Below are 24600 nucleotides of genomic sequence, written 5' to 3' on the forward strand. Positions count from 1 at the left end.
TTTCCTTTAGATTGGTGTGTTTAATGTCCCTGGACTTGCACACTTGTGACTAATTTCAGTATTGCACCCCTTTCCCAGTATTGCGTTTGGCAGTGTGTTCTTTTTTCCTGCATGCAATTTCCATTTAATAGAAAAATCACATTTGAAGTTAGATATATCCTCATGTAAATTAACTTTATCGGTAAGCACAGGAGATGAAGAAAAAAATTGCAATCCCAAAAAAATGGAGGGGGGGGGGGGGGGGGAAGAGAGAGAGAAGAGAGGAGAGAGAGAGGCGCCATTGACTTTGAAATAATCACTGAAAACCAGGCTGTTTCACTACTCATTAGGCTATGGTAACACTAGCTCGCCTTGCCATTGTGTCGGATGGCAACATCTGCTCCTAAAGATTCTCCAAGATCTAAAGGGTTTTCTGCCTGACTACTGCTCTGAACAGTCACAAATCACTCAGAAATGAATCAAATGGAAAAAAAAACAAAAGAAAAAAAAAATTTAATGAAAAAAGGTGATCTTTAATAACTTTATACACATGATTACATACATTATATTTCTACCACAAACTCTTGCACTGCAGAGAGATACGCTGGTTTTAAATAGTCTTTTAGTTCATCTCTGCTAACCCAGACATATTCTCCATTCCCCTTTGAAGTCTGTAGGTCTTGGCTCCTTAGTATTGCTTTGAAGAAAAATACTTTGGCTCCCACCTGATCCTCCGTCCTTATGGTCTTGGGAAACTTGTACTTGTAGAAGCCACAGGGAGCATTTCCTAAAAAAATTGCTTCAATCTGATTACCTGTGCAGAAACACGAGAAACTGTTAGTATAAGAGACCAGCTAACAGCTTGTGACATTTTCAGAAATCTTGTTCTAGATTACACAAATCCACCCAATAACATTTAAAGCAAATATTGCCTATAAATGACTAGGTAAAATAAAATTGTATTTTCAGACTTCATTATGATGGCATTTTTACTGCACAATTTGTTACATACCGAGTGTTGTGAGTAAGCCAGTCCATGTAGATAAATACTACAAGTCAGGCCCGGATTTACATCACATGAGCCTATAAGCACTGATGTTCTGGCACCCTAGACTTCACCCTCCATGAACCTAAAAACACCCACCAAACCGCACCACAAATGTGCTGGCTGACCCAGCTGTCACTTCTCCCTCTACTTCCCTTGCCCATCATAGGTACTGTAGCTACAAGTGCCGCTTAGTATAAGATAGCCAGAGCTATCCTCAATTAGCTAGTGGTTCCCCCGAATGAAGGGAGATCTAGTCAGTGGGATGCCAAGACAGGGGTGAGTAGCCTCTAATTTATGGTAAATCCAGCCCTGCTACAAGTGCACATGCTGACAGTCATTGCATTGCAGCAAAAATCATCATGGAGCCCCCCTTTGATGGGGCTCCACCACTCCATATGGCCCAGTCACCCCTTTCTAACCCCCCTGAAGGGCATTTCTTACATTTTATACTATATGCACCATTGTTGTGATGTTTCACAGCTAGTATACAACAGCTGTCATAGTAATGCATGGATCTGGCAGCAGGATGGGTGTTCCCCAGCTAATGAACGGCTCTCACTCATCAGTTACTTTAATTTTTTTATTCATTGGTCAGCACTAGATGTAAACTTGCAGTCTATTGGGGGGTTTAGTGACTCACTGTGCCTCCAGACATCCAGATATCAATCAAAGAGAACAACCAGAAGGAAGAATCTGGGCACCAGATGAGCTGCAGATCACCAATTTATTTCATCCCTCATCCAAACAAACACATGCACATGAACAGCAGCCGGGCAGCCATTTTGCGAGTCTAGCTCGCTTCCCGGTCTCTGAGGAAGCAGGCTAGACTTGCAAAACGGCTGTCAGGCCACTATTCATCTGCATGTGTTCATATGACTGGGGGATGAAATAAATTGGCGATCTGCAGCTCATCTGGTGCCTGAATTCTTCCTTCTGGTTGTTCTCTTTCATCAGCTACTCCCTATGCTGCTGAGAAATTAAGCCTTCCTGCAGCTCAGACTCTTATTATTATGTGACTGTGCTGCAGCTGCAGTGTTGGTCACTGAGCTAATCTCTCAGCAGAAGGAGGGATTGAGTGAAGCCCAGTGATTCCTGCTCAAAGAGAGGTACTGGCTGCTAGGCCTGAAAGATAAATCGAATATAAAATCGAAATCGTGATCACCACACTGACAATTTCTGAATTGTTAAAGTGGCAATTTCCGTTATTACATTATTTTCACATGGGGAAGTTTGAAGAAGCGGCTTCAAACTTCCCCCAAGACCCAGCACGTGCAGCCTGCAGCATCGGCAGTGTTGGAAATACCTTCTGACAGGAGTCAAACGCTTTCTGTCCTCTCTCGTCGTCTCTTGTGCATGGTACACTTCCTGGTTCCTTTATGTCACATGACATACAGGAAGTATGCCGTGCATTAGAGCCTGCAGAAGGTGAAGTGGATAGACTGGCATCGCTGGAGTCGTGTTGGAAGGTATGTCCAGCAGTGCTGCAGCTTGGGGGACAGTGGGCACAGAGAGAGAGAGACCCAGAGTGTACACAAAGAGAGAGAGGAAGACAGAGAGGCACAGATGGGGAACAAAGCTTGATTTGAAGGAAATCGTGAATCAAATCGAAATCGTGATTTCGGACAGAAATCGCTCAATTCAACTTTTTTCCCAAAATCGTTCGGGCCTACTGGCTGCTGCCTCCTCTCAGCTCTCCCCAATTACTGGATAATCTGATAGAGGGGGGTGCCTGGAAATCTCTGTCTAGTAAAACTGCACTGTAGTCTCAGCAGGAAGAGACACTACATAGTGTCGATGAATCTGTCTATACAGCAATCCACATACATATGGCACAAAGACAGAATAATGGATGTAACATCCTAACATTGTAAAGAGTTAGGAACATGAAAGGTACAGATCAGCAAGGTTTATGGAGGAATTTACACTTTTGGTAGAAATATGCAGAAGTTTGCCTTCTTAACCACATAACGATCAGCTAACACCGATAGGCGGCGGCTGGTCGTTCGTGGGTTTCCATGTCAGTTCACGGAGGATGTCTCTGTGAACAGCCTATGAGCTTCTGATCGCGGCTCGCAGGCTAAATGTAAAGACGCGGGAAGAAATCCCCGCTGTTTACATCCATACGGCGCTGTGCAGCAGCGCCGTAAAGGAGAACGGCGTTCCCCGGCCTCTGATTGGCCGGGGATCGCCGGCATCTGATCGCTGAATGGGAAGGAGGGAAAGGGAGCGAGGCGGAAGATCGCTGCGGAGGGGGGCTTTGAGGAGCCCCCCCCCCCCCGTTCGGCCACACAGAGCGGCGGTGATCAGACCTCCCCAGCAGGACATCCCCCTAGTGGGGAAAAAAAAAGGGGGGGGGTGGGGGAGTCTGATCGCCCTGCCTCAAAGCTGATCTGTGCTGCGGCTGGAGAGCCCACACAGCACAGATCACAGAAACCAGCCCGGGTCCTTAAGTGGTTAAAAAGGAAGGTATTTGCAGTTATTCAGGTTGGAGTGAGCATGTGATGTCTCCCACAATGCATCACTGCTGAATATGCAAATCATCTCTGTTGTCCCTGATAGCTAAACGCACCTCCAGATCCGATGGAATGCAATTAGTGTCTAGCTTGTTAATATTACAGAACCAAACGAATCCAACGTGCAGACAGAATGTTCGGATTGGTTGATCCTCAACAGTGGGCGGGGATCATCTCGCAATCATAAGGAGCGCTCCTTTAGCATGGCTTAAAACTATAGACTATGAGTATCTACCAGTGGCCGGATCTGCATACAGGGAGATGAGCCCTAAATAGGACTGGCTATCCATACTGGACCACACAACTCAACTGCCGAGAAACTACACCCCACGTATGGGCGATGCATTCGCATATGGGACTTTCCAAGTGGTCATGGGAGCTCACTGGTTGTCTATATTTCTAGTAGGCAATTTGGCAACTTCTGCTTTTGTATCCTGCTGTCTACCCCACTTTAAAGAGGCCATCCATTAGTTAGGTACCGGTACCTATAGGTGTGGTGTGCATGTGACTATATGCAGGTGCATAATGCAGAGTGTGGAGCGCTCTCTGTTTTAAATGATTTTATTGTGATTATTGGTGCATGCACTTTAGTTTTGAATAAAGGTATTTTTTTTTTACTTTTACAAACCTATAGAGCCGCAAAGCTTTTAGCTGATCATGGAAATCATCTCTGTTGTACCTGTAAGCTAGCCACACCTCCAGATCCGTTGGAATGCAATATGTAAGTTTGTTAATATTACAGAGCCAAACTAATCCAACATGCATACAGAATGTTTTGGATTGGTTGATCCTCATCAGTGCATGGCATAGAATTAAAGAGACACTGAAGCGAAAAAAAAATGATGATATTATGATTTGTATGTGTAGCACAGCTAAGAAATAAAACCTTAAGATCAGATACATCAGTCTAATTGTTTCCAGTACAGGAAGAGTTGAGAAACTCCAGTTGTTATCTCTATGCAAACAAGCAAGCCATTAAGCTCTCCGACTAAGTTAGGGCTGGTTCAGACGGACGTTTGCAGAGCGTTTACAGCCAGCGTTCAGGGCTTGGTGTTAAACGCTCCCATTCAAGTGAATGGGAGCGTTTGTACCAAGCTTTCAAGCGCGTTTACACAAACGCGGCGTTTGGGTCCCGATTTTCCCTGGCGTTCAAGGAGCCCCTGGAAGCTACATGTAGCTTCCAGGGGAGGTTAACCGCGACGGCTAATGTCCCCCTAGGGGAAGAAAAAACGCGACCGCATCCAAACGCACGCTGCTAAACGCGACGCCAACGAACGCAACGCCTCCAAACGTCCATCTGAACCAGCCCTTAGTCGTGGAGAGGGCTGTTATCTGACTTTTATTATCTCAACTGTTCCTGGACTATTTACTTTTCCTCTGCTAGAGGAGAGGGCATTACTTCACAGACTGCTCTGAAAGACTGATTTTGAATGCTGAGTGTTGTGTAATGTGCACATATTATAGAATTATGCAATGTTAGAAAAAAACACTATATACCTGAAAATAAAAGTATGAGAATCTTTTCTTTGCTGCTAATCTTCAAGTAATTATTCATAGTACACAACCAATTCACTATATCATATTTTTTTTTTCGCTTCAGTGTCTCTTTAACCACTTCACCACTGAGGGGTTTTACCCCCTGACCACCAGAGCAATTTTCACTTTTCAGCGCTCCGTCCATTCATTCGTCTATAACTTTATTATTACTTATCGCAATGAAATGAACTATATCTTGTTTTTTCCGCCACCAATTAGGCTTTCTTTAGGTGGGACATTATGCCAAGAATTATTTTATTCTAAATGTGTTTTAATGGGGAAAATAGGAAAAAATGTGGGAAAAAATTATTTTCAGTTTTCGGCCATTATAGTTTTTAAATAATAAATGCTGCTGTAATTAAAACCCATGAAATTTATTTGCCCATTATTCCCGATTATAAAACTGTTTAAATTATGTCCCTATCACAATGTTTGGCCCCAATATTTTATTTGGAAATAAAGGTGCATTTTTTTCAGTTTTGCGTCCATCCCTAATTACTAACCTGTAGTTTATAAAGTAACAGTGTTATACCCTCTTGACATAAATATTTAAAAAGTTCAGTCCCTAAGGTAACTATTTATGTTTTTTTTTTTTATTGTATATATATTTTTTTTAAAAAAATTACAAAAAAAAAATAAAAAAATTAGGGAGTGTGGGAGGTAATGAGTTAATGTATTATGTAAAACAATTTATTTGTATGTGTAAAATGCATTAGGGTGTAGTTTACTATTTGGACACAAGATGGCCACAGTGAGTATGTTTACATGCGACCTGTAAGCGACCGGAAGGACGCTTACAGGAAGCAGTAGGAGGCTGGGAGACTCACAATGATCGCGCGGTTTCTGAAAGAAGCAGCAGATCATTGCGGGGGCTTAGATCAACGAACGGGAATGGATTTTCCCGTTCATTGATCTCCGGGCAAGCGGGCGGCGGCGTGCACGAGGCGGGTGCGCGCGCACGAGCGGCGGTAGCGCGGACAGCGGCGGGAGCGCGGAAGGTACGGATTTCTCCGTCCCTGGTTTTTTAGGAGGGAAAAAAGGGACGGAGAAATTCGTACCGCCGGGGGTAAAGTGGTTAATATGGCTCTGTGGTAGAACTTGAAACACCTGAGTTACAGAGTACCCAGCAAGCTCATGGTGAACCAGAACTTCTAGTAGTGTGTAAGAGGCTCAAAGAGAACAAAAAGCTTCCTTACTAAAATGCTATGAAAAACTGAAATTTGCCTTTTTACATTTTTTTTAGTAAGGAGGCTTATTGGTCTCTCATCCCCTTACACCCTCCCAGGAGTTCTAATTCACCGTGAGCTTGCTGGGCAATCTGTAACTGGTAGAAATATGATGAGACAGATGCACTTCACAGCTGTGTGGTGCCAGGCCCGGTCTATTCCGTCAGTTTTATTAACCAACCTGGCGTTCTATTACCTGTGCCAGGGTGGCGGCGCAGCAGTTTTTGTTAATTTTTTTTTTTTTAAATCATGTAGCTAGCCTAGCGCTAGCTACATGATGCCCCCTCCCTGCGTCGTCCAGTGCGTATTTCCGATCGCCGCCGGCGTGTATCCACGTAAGGAAATCCCATTCTGAACGGGATTTCCTTAAGTGCTTCCCCCGTCGCCATGACGACGATCGCAATGACGTCATCGATGTCGTGACGTCATCCGGAGTTCCGATCCACCCCGCATCGCTGCCTGGCACTGATTGGCCAAGCTGCGCACGGGGTCTGGGGGAGGTTCTATTGCGGCGCATTGGCGGAGGTGATCAGAATAGACACGCAGCAAGCGAAGTGCTTGCTGCGTGTTTGAAAAAAAAATTAAGCAAATCGGCCCAGCTGGGCCTGAGCGGCGTCCTCCGGCGGTAATGGACGAGCTGAGCTCGTCCATACCGCTAAGGAGGTTAATGATGAGTTTAAAGAGTATACCATTTCCTGGACAGAGGCCACAGGTTTCTTAGTTCAAAGCTGGTAAAACAGGATTTACTCTGTTCACGCCAAAATCCAGAGTTCTGAGTTTATGAATAAATTAGGTTTTCAACTGCAGTTTAAATTCTTCCAAAAACATGTGACTATTGTACAGCGCTGCATATTATGTTGGCGCTATATAAATCCAATAAATAATAATAAGGCAAGAGCATCTTTGAATTTGCCACTGGGGTTAACCAATGGAACCCCCCTCACAGCTGTATATACTAGTGTGTACGTCAGAGTTTAGTATAATGTTGCAACTAGGTGTACAAGGAAGCCATGAAGTCAACTTACTGCATTAATATTCTCCACCCGTAACATTATAAAGTACATTAGGCAGAGGCAAATAAAAGCATTTTATATCACAGTGATAAATGGGTAAGTATACTATTGTGGGAGTTTAGATAAGGTTTGGAAATAAATTACCAGACAAAGTAGAAAGAGCCCGCTCTGCTGTCTGTTTCATCGTTTCGCCAGCCTGCCAAGCCAGCTGGGGAAATAACCATATATCTTCATCTCCAAACTTCTCTTTAACCAGAAGAACCAAAGTATTTTGTAGCTTTCTGTTTAATGATGACCGGTTATTCTTGTCATCAGCTTCTGTAGGTAGTGAAAGATAGAAATACAAGATGACCACCATACTGATAATAAAAAGTGCAAGTGTATTTGAAAAGTACCGTATTTTTTGGACTATAAGACGCACTACTTCTCCCCCAAAAGTAGGGAGAAAAAGTCCCTGCATCTTATAGTCCAAAGGCAGGGAGTCCCCGACTTAACGATCGCCCGCCGATAAGAACCGTCGATTTGCCGCGATGTTGGAGATTTCCTGCACTCGCCAGGGGCTTCCTAAACTTTCCTGCATAAATATAATTGGCGGCAGTGGCAGCTGCTGTCACTCACCTCATCACTGGAGCCCGCGGTGATGAGCTTCTGGCCTCCTCCTGTCGTCGGTGTTGTCTTCCGCATGTCCAGTGTACTGATTGATTCCCCCTCTGTGAATATAACAAGCAGTGGCAGCCGCGGGCCTCACATACCTCATCCTTGAAGCCTGCGCGGTCAGCCACATCCCTCTCACACTCCTTCACTCTAGTGCTGGCACTTCCTGGTCGTGTCTGTATGCGTCATTATAGACGCGACCAACACTAGAGTGAAGGAGTGTGAGGGATGTGGCTGACCGCGCGTGCTCCAAGGATGAGGTATGTGATGCCAGCGGCTGCCGCAGCTTGTTATATTCAGAGAGGGGGAATCCATCAGTACACTGGACAGGCGGAAGACAACACGGCTGACAGGAGGAGGCCAGAAGCTCATTACCGCGGGCTCCAGCAATGAGGTGAGTGACAGCGGCTGCCACTTATTACATTCATGCAGTAGGAAATAAGACATGAGGGGGACATATGGAGTACCCAAAGGGGGACACATGAAGGACACAAATAGTGACATATGAGGAACATTTGAAGGACACAAAGAGGGACATTTGAAGGACACAAACAGGGACATTTGAAGGACACAAAGAGGGACATTTGGAACATACATACATACATACAGTGGAGGAAATAATTATTTGACCCCTCACTGATTTTGTAAGTTTGTCCAATGACAAAGAAATGAAAAGTCTCAGAACTGTATCATTTCAATGGTAGGTTTATTTTAACAGTGGCAGATAGCACATCAAAAGGAAAATCGAAAAAATAACCTTAAATAAAAGATAGCAACTGATTTGCATTTCATTGAGTGAAATAAGTTTTTGAACCCTCTAACAATAAAAGACTTAATACTTAGTGGAAAAACCCTTGTTTGCAAGCACAGAGGTCAAACGTTTCTTGTAATTGATGACCAAGTTTGCACACATTTTAGGAGGAATGTTGGTCCACTCCTCTTTGCAGATCATCTCTAAATCCCTAAGGTTTTGAGGCTGTCTCTGTGCAACTCTGAGCTTGAGCTCCCTCCATAGGTTTTCTATTGGATTAAGGTCCGGAGACTGACTAGGCCACTCTATGACCTTAATGTGCTTCTTCTTGAGCCACTCCTTTGTTGGCTTTGCTGTATGTTTTGGGTCATTGTCGTGCTGGAACACCCATCCACGACCCATTTTCAGTTTCCTGGCAGAGGTAAGGAGGTTGTCGTTCAGGATTTCAAGATACATGGCTCCGTCCATTTTCCCGTTAATGCGATTAAGTTGTCCTGTGCCCTTAGCAGAAAAACAGCCCCAAAGCAAAATGTTTCCACCCCCATGCTTGACGGTGGGGACGGTGTTTTGGGGGTCATAGGCAGCATTTTTCTTCCTCCAAACACAGCGAGTTGAGTTAATGCCAAAGAGCTCTATTTTGGCCTCATCAGACCACAGCACCTTCTCTCAGTCACTCACAGAATCATTCAGGTGTTCATTGGCAAACTTCAGACGGGCCTGCACATGTGCCTTCTTGAGCAGGGGAACCTTGCGAGCCCTGCAGGATTTTAATCCATTGCGGTGTAATGTGTTTTCAATGGTTTTCTTGGTGACTGTGGTCCCTGCTAATTTGAGGTCATTCACTAACTCCTCCCGTGTAGTTCTAGGATGCTTTTTCACCTTTCTCCAAACCATTGACACCCCACAAGGTGAGATCTTGCGTGGAGCCCCAGAGCGAGGTCGATTGATGGTCATTTTGTGCTCCTTCCATTTTCGAACAATCGCACCAACAGTTGTCACCTTCTCTCCCAGCTTCTTGCTAATGGTTTTGTAGCCCATTCCAGCCTTGTGCAGGCCTACAATTTTGTCTCTGACATCCTTGGACAGCTCTTTTGTCTTTCCCATGTTGGAGAGTTTGGAGTCTGCTTGATTGATTGATTCTGTGGACAGGTGTCTTTTATACAGGTGACTAGTTAAGACAGGTGTCCTTAATGAGGGTGACTAATTGAGTAGAGGTGTCTAACCACTCTGTGGGAGCCAGAACTCTTAATGGTTGGCAGGGGTTCAAAAACTTATTTCACTCAATGAAATGCAAATCAGTTGCTATCTTTTATTTAAGGTTATTTTTTCGATTTTCCTTTTGATGTGCTATCTGCCACTGTTAAAATAAACCTACCATTGAAATGATACTGTTCTGAGACTTTTCATTTCTTTGTCACTGGACAAACTTACAAAATCAGTAAGGGGTCAAATAATTATTTCCTCCACTGTATGTGATTTGTAGTCATCTCCTATTGCATCCTCAGGAACTGGGTGGATTGCACTAAGAATATCTCACTACCGAAAGGGTTGCACAGGTAATTAATGTCTGTCACACGTTGCCCAACCAGGCTTGACCATTATGTACACAAATAAAGTTAATTAAAACTTTTCCCTGTTTGGCAGTATTTGTCTGATTCAAATTTACTGTCCCCAGGGATTTGCAAGGGAGTTTTATTGTCAGGGACACCCCTCAGATTAATTTGTACTGTAAAATATGCTAGTAACTTGTCAGCTGGGTGAGTGATCCTGCAGGGGTCTTTGCTGATCCCCCCCAGATAACTGTATCATGGGGTGTAGCTATCCCACATGATCCTCACTGACAATGTGTAATACATATGTCTGAAATTCAACAGCAATCTGTTGGTGTATGATCAACAAACTCACGGTGTATCAGAGTTGCTTGTTAAATACAGCCAACCTCATTTGTTAGATACACCACATATATATATAATCCCCATAGGGGACATACATGCCTTCATAGAAGGTAGCTGGGTGAAGCTATAATCACCATTGGGGTGTAAGAGCGGTGCAACAAACAAATGCCCAGAAGTGTGACTCAACAATTGTTTCACCTCATAAACAGAGGCGTCGTCAGGAGTATGTGATACACAGCATAAGTAATATTTACATTATATACAATTCAACCCTCCACCCAACCAACAGAGATTCCCCCAGCAACACGCTCAAGTCAGAGCTGAATGTGTCATAAAGTGGGATGCTTAAATAGCACTAGCCCACTCTACCCTCCTTAACAGGTACCTCCCCTCTTGTATTTATTTATGCTCGTTCCTCCCTCGCCTCGGAAACAGTGTATATCGGCGCGCTGTATGGCCCAATGCTTTCCTCCATCTAGTCACGCCATCTCTGCCGATCTCCGGCATGTGACGTATCTTCCTGTGACGTCACATCCGCCGGCTGCGTTGTGCGCTGATAGGCTGGCTGGACTAGATTGTACTACGTGATTCCTCCGTGGTTGCCATGGCAACCTGTATACAGTGCACAGAAGGTTTGTTTACTGTTCGTGCACACAGAGGGGACGCGCTGCATCAATGCACTAAGCAATGATCAGACCTAATCTATAAATCATGTAGAGCTTGAGGATGCAGAGACATGCAGAGACATAAATGGTCAACAGTACAAGAGGCTTCTGTGGCAGCTGCAATGTTGTATTGACATTTCGGTCCCGTTTCCACTAGGGGCGATTTTGCGCGAATCACAGTCCATTGAAATCGATACGCTGCTTGCGAAATCATGCAGAGAATAAAGGGACACACTGCTTCTGAGTTTTGCACACCGCTGATTCAGATGCTTAATCACAGAGAAGAAATACTGGTGTCTATCTCAGAGATGGCTGCTTGGTACAAGTGGGAATCTGTCTTAAATTGTGAGCCTTGGTAAAGGACTGTTAGGTAGGTCTTCCGCAGCCATGGGCTTTTGAGTCCAGACCGACTCGAATTCGTAATTCTAATGAAGTCTAATGACTTCAGGTGTGACACCGGAATGGTGGGGGTGTTAACTTACCCAGAAGTCTCTGGGACTTTGGTGTTTCATTACACGTCATAGGCGTAATAAAAACTGTGTTGCATTACTCACTACAGCACTTCCTCTTTCAAGCCGGAAGGAGGAAGCGTAAAATTGAGTGGTGGAATGTGACTTTCATTACGCCTATGAGGTCCCAAAGAGTTCTGGGTAAGTTAACCCCCCCATCCCATGGTCACACTTAAAGTCATTAGACTTCATTAAAATTCCGAATTTGAGTCCATCTGAACTCGAAAGCGCATCACTAGTCTCTCGTAATCTTTTATTGATCTCAGAGCCGGGACAAGGTCCTCCAGCACCCAAGGCTGAGACACCAAAGCGCCCCCCCATTTATCACACACTGATTACTATTAGAGTAAGAGGCGTCCCAGGGCCCCCAACACCCTAATCTCTAGTTATCTGGCTTGCAGTCACTGCCATGTATCCCCTTTTCTTATTTCTCTCTGCTACAAATACAATAGGGGAATGATAGCTGTGTGAGTTGTGCGCCCCCTCCTACACAGCGCCCTGAGGCTGGAGCCTCTCCTGCCTCTGCCTCGGCCCGGCCCTGATCGATCTCCCAAAAAGTGTCGCCAGTGACTCCCAAGGCCTTAGTAATGTTAGTTCTATGAGGTTTTCTGTAAAGGGCTATGTAAAAGTGTACATATCTACATATGCACAAGAATGATTATAAGCATGTTATGAGCTAGGAAGGAGGTCAATTGTAAGGATCTGCAGCAATTGGTCTTTTTGGGGTCAATTCTTAAAAGGCTGTGTGAAAGAAAAATCTGGTCAGGAAAAACCGCATTCCATGTTTTAGACTTTTGGGTGCTAATTCATAAAATTTTTCACAGGTGTGGTACATTACCGCAGCTCATTGATAAAAACCTTTGTGTTAACAGCGTGTACCATGCAGTGAGGGCATTGCGGGGCATCCCGACATCCCTTTAGATGTATAGGTTTTGTTATACTGCCTCTGCTCTGAATCTGTCTATTAATCTTTCTTAACATTCTATTTAATTGCCACAGCTTAGATTAACTTCCAAAAAATGTTACACATGCCCTGCTTGTGTGATTTCCCCCACTAGCTCCTAACAGGTATCCAAGAGGGAAACAGACACACATCCTAAGGCATTCAAGGGATGCCTGTTTGTTGCGATCTCGCTGTGCTGCCTGGGGGGGGGGGGGGGGGGAGCGGAATTGCTTTGTGCCATTACCACTTGTTGACTGCTTTATGAATTCACAATTACCGACATGTGTTGAGGTGATTACCACACAAGTCAGTAATATACCTCACAGCTCTGTAATTCTAGCTTTTCAAGCTGTAACAGGGTATATCAATTGACATTTTCCTAAGTGCTTGGTAAAGTCATCTGTTTCCTGCATTACCGAATGCGGTAATGCTTTATGAATCAACCCTTTTATCTCATTTTATCATGGATGTTTGTGTGTGGGGGGAGGCAGGGTGATATTTAACAGAAAGGTATACGCTCGCGTCAACTACAAAGTCACTAAAAACCAAGCAAATATGGTGCACATAGCTTTGTACCGGTTATTGCTGGAGCTGGCTTGAATGCCTTCCATTTCTGCTCCCAGGCATCTTCCAGATCTTGTGTGAGCACAATGTCTTTGTTGTCAGAGTCAAAATCATCGTCATAGTTTACAGACTGTTTACTCAGTCGGACTTTGTCTTCCATAAGCTTAATCTCATGATCTGCATACAAACTTTTCTCCAGCTCAATCTGGGAGAAAAAAAAAAAAAGTAACAAGAGGCTGTCAAATTTATTTTCATAAAAAACAAGGACAGGTAAGTAAAGCAGCTAGGAAAGACTTTAGCAGGGTTGATCAGCGCCTGTGGCTTGTTACTGTGACACGTTTCCAGATAATTAAATTTTAACCACCTATGTAGTGTTCTGGGGCAAAGCAGGTAATTTAGGCACCTGCAGTGGGTCGGTAAAATTGGCATCACATAGACTGCAATGTTAATTGTAGCTATAGCAGCCACCAATAAATGTAATAATTAGGCGACTTACACATGTGGGGTTTGCTGAGTGATCAGCAAAGTGCTGCTGCACAGTCACCCCCCCCCCCCCCCCCCCAAAAAAAAATCACAGAATAATGTAACACAAAATCGTGGTCGCAATCACTAGGTGATTTTGCTTCCCGAGTGTGAACAGGGCCTTAGAGAGTTGTGAAAATTGCAGGCAATTGCTGAACTAGTTGGCACCAGCCTTGGTGGTGGTGGTAATTACTAGGAGAGGAAAGGCTTAAGTTCTAACGTCAGACACCTCATACAAGAACCCATATATTTCCCAGCACACCCCACAGTCGTTGTAATGAAAGATAATGTAACCTGTAATATTTTGCAACGTGCCATACAGCACATAAGCAATGTACGGACTGTGCATCTTCTTTTACTTTTTCCGGCTGTCATTATTTGCAAACACCAGTCTTTACTTTTCTCCAGGTGGGTCATTAGTTGCCCAGTAGGGGAGGGGGGGTTATTAGTCACCTCCAAGGGGGGGGGGGGGGGGGGTATTAGTTGCCCAATGGGGGGGGGGGGTTATTAGTTATCTCCAAGGGCAGGGGGTTATTAGTTATCTCCAGGGGGGGGGGGGGGTTATTAGTTGCCCTGTAGAGAAGGATTCTGAGTGAGAATAGTGTTAGGTTGCATTTTCTGATAAAAATACATTGAATGAAGTCAATGGTTATGGTTAGGTTGCACTTTCTAATAGCGATACGTATAAATTATTGCAATTGGTTCCAAATATGATAAGGTTTTACATTTTCACCACTCCATTCCCCAGAGGTGACCAAGCAATACCTGCTGCAGCAGCTCGTCCACCTCCTGCTGTAGGGGGCTCTTACTCTGCACCACCACTGGCGGCCTCTTCAGGCACACAGCTCCATGCAGCCGCCAGGGAGACCCCGCAGCCTGGGAGCTCAGCAACCGGCTGCCCACACCGCGCACTGCCCATGCCCTGCATGCCAGTACACCAGCCACCAACCTCCCTACAGGCGCCGCCATGTTGGCAGTCGTGACGTCACGGTGACCTAACAGGTTCGGGCGGAAGACCCAACCAATGTTTTTTTCTGAATGGGGGTGAGATGCAGTGTATATATATCGTCATACAAACTAAAAATAGCACAGATTGCTTGAAGCGTTGATAGAATAAACATTGTATACCGTTCAAAATGAATGCTATCAGTTCTCACCACTTGACGGGCATTAGTTCTCGGTTTCATGTCACCACCGCCCCCCCAATTTTGCTCACATAGCGCAGCCAGGAGTTCGGGGCGTACCACTTCCTCACGTCCGGGGAAATATTTCGAAATTCAAATAACATTTCATGGTTGCTGAATAATATAATGTAGCTAGATATATAAAGTAGCGCGTAGTTGTGGTTTCATAGGGGTTTTCAGACGCTTTCTTGTAAATGGAAAATGTCAGCACCCCTGCCCGGGTTAGTGAGTTGGTATGAACCACGTGACCTTGCAGGGAAGCTCATGTTTGTGGCTGCAGCGTTAGGAAGATGAGTGCTGCTTTGAGCAGAGTGATGCCGGGGCGGCTGCCTGGTATGGTGCTGCAGGCATGCGGGTGAGTATGGAGGACAGTCTGATTCACCTCACCAGCTGCTTTGTCATGCAGGGTTCAGTACTTCTGTGTCACAGTCTACTAACTGCAAGACACACACTAGATGCAGCAGTATGGGAAGTTGTTTCAACTTTTATTTAGATTTGTGTCCCATCTAAGTTGTCCCCCCCCCCCCCCACTTCCTGTTTGGGGAATGCAGTGACATGAGCCCTCTAAAGTTGTCTAATTGCTTTAGTGTTTTATTGCAGTGATTGTAGTCTTTTGGGGGCCTATTCACATCTGTAGCAGTAAGCCATCTTACTGCCAGAAAACTGCCATTAATTATGTAGCTTAGCAGATTGTCATTTATAATTGTGACAGTAGTTTTCATCTGTGCCTTGCTGATCACTATTTCAGCAATGCACAGTGCGGTGTTCTGCAGGGTCATCAGAAATGCATAGACTGCACTATCTGTCTCCATTCATTCAATATAAATGAATGGGATAACCAATCTCCTTTGCTGAGTTTAAAGTGGCCATCTCTCAAACTCCCATAGGGGAAGGCTCCAGGCCCTGAAGGCTTCTTGCTAGCATATTACAAACATCGGGATTTGCTACACCCCTCTTTCCCCAAGGCCAATCATTCTAACAGACCCAGAGTCCCCCACTTCTTTCCCCAAAGATATGGTTTATACATAAGCAAGGTAAGGATTCAGCTATATGAACCAATTATCAACCCAGCCTACTGCTTAAAGCGGACCCAAACCAAACATTTTTTTTATTAAAAATATTTAGTTGCACCACTCTGACACATACAAAGATAAATAAACACTCCTTCAAACCTATGATCATTTCAGTGCACGCTTTTCACCCTTCTCTTTTCATAGCTAGGATTATACTCGGGGCAGCCATTAGCAATTCCTCCATTGCCAGACACCATCTACTCCACCAGTTTGCCGGAAAAATCCCGGCAATTTGAAAGGAAGGGAGGGGTTCCTCCAATAAATGTAAAATATTTTATATTTGTCATCATGCAGCTGAAAAAAGGCTGCTATTTATTATTATAATTTAGAAAATAGATTTTTTTCTGAAATCTTGTATTTTTAATTTGGGTCCACTTTAATTTGGACCTGAAGTCTTACTCTAATGCTGGGAATACACGGTACATTTTTTGCGAAGAATCGTTCCGATAGATGCCGTCTAATAAAATTCCGCTCGATTTCTCATAGAAGTGAATGGAAAAAAAGATAAGAAAAACTAAGATAAGATCGAGCAGAGAATCGAATGGCTAATAGATCGCACGGAGAATTGATCACAAAAAATGTAACGTGTATTCCCAGCAGGTTCTTGCTAATAGATTGGCCCTATTGATGGTTCAATTAGTCCACTTCAGTCAGGTGGGACTCACCAGGAAGCCAGGAAAAACACGATACAAATGCTGGCAGCATTCCACTCGGCACAGTTGAGGACCTAATTGATGATGCGGTTGTCGACGAATGTATAGAAGGCCTTCAACCATGTCCACTGGGACTTCCTCAGAAGCACTTTACAATATACCGGGCTTTCTTGGAACATGCTCACCTATATCATGGCCCTGTATGTTACTCTGATGGCACAGATTAAAGTTCACAGAGAACTGTTGGAAGCTTTCAATGTTTGATATGAAGGCTGCTATATTCATTTCCTTTTAAACAATCCTAATTGCCTGGCAGTCCTGCTTATCTTTTTTGGCATCAGTTGTGTCTAAATCACGAGCATGAAACAAGTATGCAGATAATCTAGTCAGACTTGAGTCAGAACACCTAATCTGCATACAGGGTCTATGCTAGGCCTGAAAGATAAATCGAATTTAAATCGAAATCGCGATCACCAAGATCACAATTTCAGAATCGTCAAAGCGGCGAATATCGCGATCACGTCATTTCCAATTATTATTATTATTATTATTATTATTATTATTATTATAGGAAGTTTCAAGAAGCGCCTTCAAACTTTCCCAAAGGCCCAGTGCCCGCAGCATTTGGACATACCTTCCATTCTCTATCGCCCTCTGCCGCCTCTTGTGCTTGGCAAAACTTCGGTTTCCTGTATGTCACATGATATACAGGAAGTATGCCGTGCATTAGAGCCTGCAGGAGGCAAAGTGGATAGACGGGCATCGCTGGACTCGTGCTTGAAGCTATGTCCACAACTGCTGCAACTTGGGGGACAGAGAGAGACACAGAGGGGGCACAGAGACACAAAAGAGGCAAGAGAAGGCATGAAGAGGCAAAGGGGGCACAATGAGAGACTGGGACAGAGGGGGAACAGACAGGCACAAAGGGGGGGAACAAAGCTTGATTTGAAGGAAATCGTGAATCAAATCGAAATCGTAATTTTGGACAGAAATCGCTCAATTCAATTTTTTCCTAAAATTGTTCAGGCCTAGTCTATGCTTAAAAGTGGTAGGCTCTATTTCAACTTGCTCCAGATCACGTACAGCCAGTGGAACACTCCAATGATCCACTGTGGTTTGGCTGGAGCTAGGGGCAGATGCCCCATAGGCTATATGGGGAACGTGCCTGTCTGTCTGGGATTATCGCTGGACTGCACTGAAGTGCGGTCTGCTTACTGCAATAAATCCTTTGCAGGCTAACAAGTGTGCACGGATCCAATATTTAAGAATTGGAGCTGTTCACTGTCAGTTTTGCAATGAGCAAGAAACGGACAAAAAAAAAAAAAAAAAATGTCCATTCTCAGCTCAAGTGGGAACACAGCCTTATAGGATCAAGATTAGTCAGGTAACTTGCATAAAAAAAAATGAAGTCAATATGGCAACCTCAATATCACCTAAGGTTCCTTTTACATTCTACAACATGGAAACATGTAGTGCAGTATGTATGGTCAATTAAATACTAATAATTCTGAAGAATTGGAATCAGGCTTGAATACAATTTGAGCCAAAGACTTGCTGTGTTTTTAGACTTACAGTAGGTAAAAAGATTACAAGTGGAAAGGGTTTCTTTAATTTGCTAAGAATTTGAACTTTTATGCTTTTTTTATAAAATTTCCTCTCACTGCATATTTGTCATTCTGGCTCTGTTGATTTTGCATTCAGCTTTATATACAGCAGCTAAACAGTAGTTGATCCCATGCCACTGGGCAAGTGAGCATGTGGTGTATTCACACATGTGAGCTTACTTTTTTATGTGGGGGAGTTCATGGCTAAAAGTCATAACAGCTGAGTGTGACAACAGCAGTGTTATGTATTTAGTTAAGTGAAACGATTATAAATAATGCCTGTTTCTTTGCTCATTCTTAGAGTGCTGAAGGCTTCCTGGTTTCGAACTCTGTTCTTGAGTGCGCAGAGATCACAGAAGTCTACAGGTGAAGTCAGCACTGCAGAAAGCAGCAGTGAATCTAGGTAATGCTCTGATTCTACATCTGAGGACCATACCATGATGTAATACTGTTGTGGGGGAGGGGGCAATGACTTTTTTTTTTTAAAGTGGATCCGAGATGAACTTTTACTCATTGCATAATTGTGTTCCTTACATATAGTTTATAGGGCATTCCTCAAGCCAAATACTTGTTTTGTTTTAATACCCTAATTTCCTATAAACTAAATAAGCCACACCCACAGCTTCTCCAGAGTGCCTTGGCGCTTGCAAGGGATTGTGGGATTTCAGTCTGGGCAGGTGAAAAAGGTGTTACTAGCTATAGATTTCAGAGGCAGAGTTTTCACAATCTGAGAGCTGCAGTGCAGATACAGATCAGTTGCCTGTGTAATGGAGGAGATAAGAGTGGAGTTTTCACAGAATATGCAAATTAGCATACCTAGATACAGATAAGCTTGCCTGTGTGTGTAATTGTGTAATAGTGACAAGCAGAAAACATGTCTGCTCCCATTGTATCACAGGAAAAAATATTAATATACTGTTGAAGCTGTTTGAAGATAGATTTGCTGTGTGAACTATCTAAACTTTAGATAAGATATATATAGACAAGTCACTTGTTATATTTAGTTTTTCATCTCGGATCCGCTTTAATCAGTTGTGCTGTATAAAGTGAATGCTTCATGGTAAGGTAGACATAAGACACACTGAGAGCTATCAGAGTGCTTTTCTGACCATCAGCACTGTCTGAGCATTTTTTTTTTTTTTTTTAAATGCTTCCATTGACTTGAATTAAAATCACAGTAAAATTGCAACAATCGCAATATTTTGAAGAATCGCAATTGTGGTGATTTTACCACAATTTTATTGCAAGTCAATGGGAGTATTTAAAAAAAAAAAAATGCCCAGACAGCGCTGATGGTCAGAAAAGCACTTAGAAATCGCTCACAGTGTGTCTCAGGCCTTACAGTATATTTTTCCTGGTTCCATATAAAACTTGCTGCTAATAAACTGGACAAGCCAACTGGTAATCATTATTGTTTATTGGAACTTGATCTATTTTTGACTATTTCATGCAATTACAATATGCTGCCCTCTGTACAAATACAAGTATTCATACATCCTCGGTTGGGAATAATATGCCATCTGAGCTTTCGAGTCTTGCTAGACATTCAATTCTAAAAACTGAAATTAAACTTGCATGTTAATCATAGGTTTTTTTTTTTTGTTTTGTTTTGTTTTTTTGTAAAGCTGGGTAGAAAATCACTTTAGGGTCCCTTTTTATATTGGTGTGTTGTGGTGCGATATGGAACAGTCGCACTACAGCTGAAAAGTCTCACTGTCAGCTATAGCCACGTTGCGACCAAAGAAAATTTAACGTGACTACCGCGGATGTCGCAGGGTTAGGCACTGCAGCTTGTTCATTACTTCTGCGGCGTCCAGAGCACTTGACCCATTGAGTTAATGGCTACTGCAACAAGCTGCAGTGGGGGAGAGTACCGCAATGTGACATGCCGCTGTAAGTGTAAAACTAACATTAAAGTGAACTTGAGGTGAAAATAAACTGATGAGATAAACAATTCTATTTATCCTGCTACTCCTTATGCTACGTACACACTTGCGATAATAACTATCGTTTGCAAGGAACGATAGTTACCAGACGAACGATATTGGAAAGATTGGAATGCAACGATGGGATGCAGCGATCATCATACACATTTTAACGATCGTTCTCGCAGAAAAGAACGATCAGAAGGAAATGTTGCGTACATATTTATATAAAATTAAAAAAAAACTAACCTGGAGATACAATAGATACAAATATAGGATTGTTAACTTGAACACAAAGTTTAATTGAAATGAGCAATGTAACAATCTTTACGGCCGCGCTACACAGGAAGTACTGAAGCTGGGCAGAATCCAACGCAGGCGCATTGGCCCTTGTAACGATTGTTCTCGGCCAATGTCTGTACACACTATAGTTTTGTAACGATTGTCGGTAGATACGATCCGTCAGGTTGGATATTTCCATCGTCCCGATGTCGTTCGTGTTAATGATCGTTGGGTAAAGTTCTTTCCCCGATTGTCGGCGGAACGATCGTTAATTAGCTCTTTTAAACGACCATAGTCGCCAGTGTGTACGCAGCATTAGAATGACTTTTAAGTATCCCAGGGTTTTGTTTTATATTTAAACATTTACAAAGTAGGTTGAATGTTTTGCTGTTTCTAATCAGTGGCAGCCAATTAAGTGTCCTAGAGTTAGGCCACATACACACATCAGACTATAGTCTTTTGAAAATGAAAGATCACAGACCAATCTTACCACCCTTCATGTAGTATGAGAGCCATACTCTACACAGTCTTTTCTATGGAGCTGAACTCCACATCAGAAAAAATCTTTGCAAGATGCTGCACACACAGATGCTGTACAGACACAAAAGATCAGTATCTGCAAAAGATCTGTTCCTGCCAAAAATCCATTCCTGCAAATTGCAATGATAGTCTATGAGATCTGCAGATCATCATACACACATGATTTAACTGACATTCATCTGCAGATCAGACTCACCAGGATGGATTTTCAGATCTGCGGATCTGCAGATGATGGTCTGTGATCTTTCATTTTCCAAAGACTATAGTCTGATGTGTGTATGTGGCCTTAGAAAAAGGTCAATATTACATGTATTTTACTTTTCCCTGAAGTTGAATTCTGCCAGGAAAACTTTTATGGCTGTAATTTGCTTATCTGTAATGTTTCCTATATTCCTGACAAGCTACCGACAAGACAGAAGCTGTCACGTCCATGCCTAGAAATGAACTCTTTCAGGCAGCAAAATAAAACAAGTAAAACCGCCTGATAATTAATGTTTTGCACTGTACATACACATGTTTATCTCATCATGTCACATGTCGCCTCAGGATGATCCCATTTATCTATGTGACTAGGATGTGTGCCTCAAGGTCACAAACAAGCCCTCTGTACAGATAATATTATTGTAAATCTGTTCCATTCCACGATACGGATCTTCTATATTGATCAGTGAGTGCTGTAATTGATCAGTTGTTTTTGAGTACCGTATATACCAGGCATGAGCAAACTCAGCCCTCCAACTGTTACGGAACTACAAGTCCCACAATGCATTTGCCTTTATGAGTGATGACTGTGGCTGTCAGACTCCTGCAATGCATTGTGGGTATTGTAGTTCCTTAACAGCTGGAGGGCCAAGTTTGTTCATGCCTGGTATATACTCACATATAGGCCGAATTTTTCAGCCTATATGCGAGTCACTTACTTGCTGAGCCTGAGTCTATGGTGAAAGGTGTGTTGACTGTGATACTGGCTGAGATTGACTTCTGTTAATGGGCTTACGCTGATCAGAAGGTGACTGGTGCTGAGCGGGGCTTGCGGGCTGTGCAGTGGATGTCTGGAGCGCACAGTGGAGCCAGATAACAGTTGATTACATGCCGTTATTTCTGTGCAGTGGATGGTTGAAGGGGAGAGCACAGAGAACAGCCTATCAGCATGGACAGGAAGATCGGATGCCCCGGGGAGAGCAGACCAGGAGTGATGAATGGCTAGAATTACAGCAGGAGCGCTCCTACATGAACACTCATGCTTCCTGCTGTGTCTGCAGCCTGTAAGCTCATTGGTTATTTCCCCTGCCTGCTCAGACAGCCAGTGAGGGGAAAGCGACAGCACCTCTAGCGCATCATTTGAATTGGTCACAGAGAGATCTGGTCCTTTCCCCCTCTATCAACATGTGTTCAGTATGGAGTTTCCCTCCCAGCCTTCTGCCTCTTGATGAAGCTATTCGGGACAAGGACACTGCACAGACAGCTACATTTCTGGGCTGGGTAAGCTGGCACCTCTCCTGTTTTATCTCTTCTGCCCCCCACCAGCCAGCTCTGTTTATATTAGCCAGGCATCTCTCTTTGTCTTGGATGTAACCCTTTCATTGCTGGTGTTAGCTGATTTAGCTTGCAGCACTGGCACTTTATAGGTAACTGTATGCTTCCACTTGGTGTCTCACACAGAAACATGGACTATACTTATCTAAGACAAGCGTATGTAGTTTGGGGCTTACTGGAGAAAGGCTCTTTACAAATGTTTTGTTGTTGTTACCTTAATAGCACTAAGCAATTTACTTAAAGGAAAACTTAAAGGACAATTGTAGTGAGAGGTATGAGGAGGCTGCCATATTTCCTTTTATGCAATACCAGTTGCCTGGTAGTCTTGCTGCTCCTCCTCTGCCTCTAATACTTTTAGCCACAGCCCCTTAACAAGCTTGCAGCAGATCAGGTGTTTGACATTATTGTCAAATCTGACAAGATTAGCTGCATGCTTGTTTATGGTGTGATTCAGACATTATTGCACCCAAATAGATCAGCAGGGCTGCCAGAGAACTGATATTGTTTAAAAAGTAAAAAATATGGTAGCCTCCACATACCTTTCGCTACAGCTGTCCTATAAGTAAACCTAATGTGGCTTCAGGAGCCACTGCATTTCCTACCATGGGCTTATATGAGAGTCAATCGTTTTTTTTTTCCTAGTTTGAGGTAAATGTTGGGGGTTGGCTTATATGCGAGTATATACGGTAATAAAAGCTACTGGCTTTCCAACCAGATTGTCTAGAGCAGTGATGGCTAACCTTGGCACTCCAGCTGTGGTGGAACTACAAGTCCCATGAGACATTGCAATACTCTGACGGCTCTAAGCATAACTCGGGGAGGCATAGACTAGATGGGATTTGTAGTTTTGTCACAGCTGGAGTGACAAGGATAGCCATCACTGGTCTAGAGGCTTCTCGGATCCTCTAGTAGCCCATCGTAGGGACCTTCTTTGCATACGAGAGAGAACGGCACAGGAGACTTGGCTGCAGGATTCAGACGGTATATGGCTGATCCTGCTAGCGCACAAGTCCCGGCCGTATTAAATTCTATTCCCCCTCCAGGCCGCCATGGATAGTGGGGAATGAAATAATTCGGCTTCCAGCAATTGCTGGAAGCCGAATTATTATGTTTTAAAAGTAACTTCAGCTCCATCTTCTGACGACGCCAAAGTTACTCCCTGTGCGCTGCTATAGCCGTAATTCCTGTTACGGCCTATGGTGGCGCCGGCTGCACCCAAATCCCCATGCGCTGATTTCTGCGTGTTTGCCTTCTTTACCTATTAGACTCAAGTGGTATTAAGCTTGTTCTGCTGTGATTGGGCACATCTGTACTGGGCAAGGTCTGCAGATGTCCAGTAGAACAAAGTGCTTGTGCACAGAGCTCATGTACTTAAATGTAGTGGTTTTTATGATCTTTATTTGAAATGGCCTCAACATTTAACCTGAAGACAAAAAAAAGTGGCCTCTGGGGATTACTTAGTGGAAGCATCTGGATCCTAAAGAGGCTTCCCATCCTTAGCAGAGGAGATTCAGCAGTGTACCCCAGAAAGTCCGCTTGTCGCCGCTGCACAAGCCGCTTTCTGCTCAAGTGGAAATAGTAGAGTCCAATTGGGTCGGCTCTACTGTGCAGGCACAAGCCACTTGCACAGTAGAGCAGACCCAGTTGGACTCGGATATTTCGGCTAGTGCACCTGCGCAGGCAGGCATAGTTATTATTTTGGTTTGGGGGTCTCGTTGCAGGATCAAGCTGCTTGAGGAGGATTGGGGGAGCCTCGTTAGGATCCAGAGGCTTACCCCTCCTGAGATATCTCTTTTTTGGTTTTGTTTTGTTGTGGTGTGTGATATTCTGAAATGTGCTTGTGCCATGACTTTAAAAAAAGTTTTTGAATTACTGTTCTACGCTTTCATGTGCTTTATTGCATCTGGTCAGAGGGAAACTATGCGCATTCAAATGTTGTGAAGGACCTTATTGAAAGTCCTCCTCTGGTTATTTTACAGCTTGTT

The 24600-nt window shown here is 43.7% G+C and overlaps 1 protein-coding gene across 1 annotated transcript; it reads right to left on the reverse strand.

The window, feature by feature from the left end:
• Positions 1–491: 491 nt before the first annotated feature.
• Positions 492–14820, reverse strand: MRPL46 (mitochondrial ribosomal protein L46). Its single transcript, XM_068272463.1, has 4 exons — positions 14584–14820; positions 13309–13501; positions 7460–7633; positions 492–793 (listed from the first exon to the last, which is right to left on the reverse strand). Exons 1-4 carry the CDS (start codon positions 14785–14787, stop codon positions 543–545), a joined length of 822 nt encoding a protein of 273 aa, XP_068128564.1. The 5' UTR covers positions 14788–14820; the 3' UTR covers positions 492–542.
• Positions 14821–24600: the final 9780 nt, after the last annotated feature.

Source organism: Hyperolius riggenbachi, chromosome 3, assembly GCF_040937935.1.
Source record: "Hyperolius riggenbachi isolate aHypRig1 chromosome 3, aHypRig1.pri, whole genome shotgun sequence".
Classification (NCBI taxonomy): domain Eukaryota; kingdom Metazoa; phylum Chordata; class Amphibia; order Anura; family Hyperoliidae; genus Hyperolius; species Hyperolius riggenbachi.

Excerpts from the sequence above, each read along its gene's own strand:
- MRPL46 (XM_068272463.1), bottom strand. The coding sequence starts at position 14,787 with ATGGCGGCGCCTGTAGGGAGGTTGGTGGCTGGTGTACTGGCATGCAGG. Across the intron at positions 13,502-14,583 it reads TGGACGAGCTGCTGCAGCAG|ATTGAGCTGGAGAAAAGTTT; the intron begins GTATTGCTTGGT and ends TTTTTCTCCCAG. Across the intron at positions 794-7,459 it reads GGCTCTTTCTACTTTGTCTG|GTAATCAGATTGAAGCAATT; the intron begins GTAATTTATTTC and ends GTTTCTGCACAG.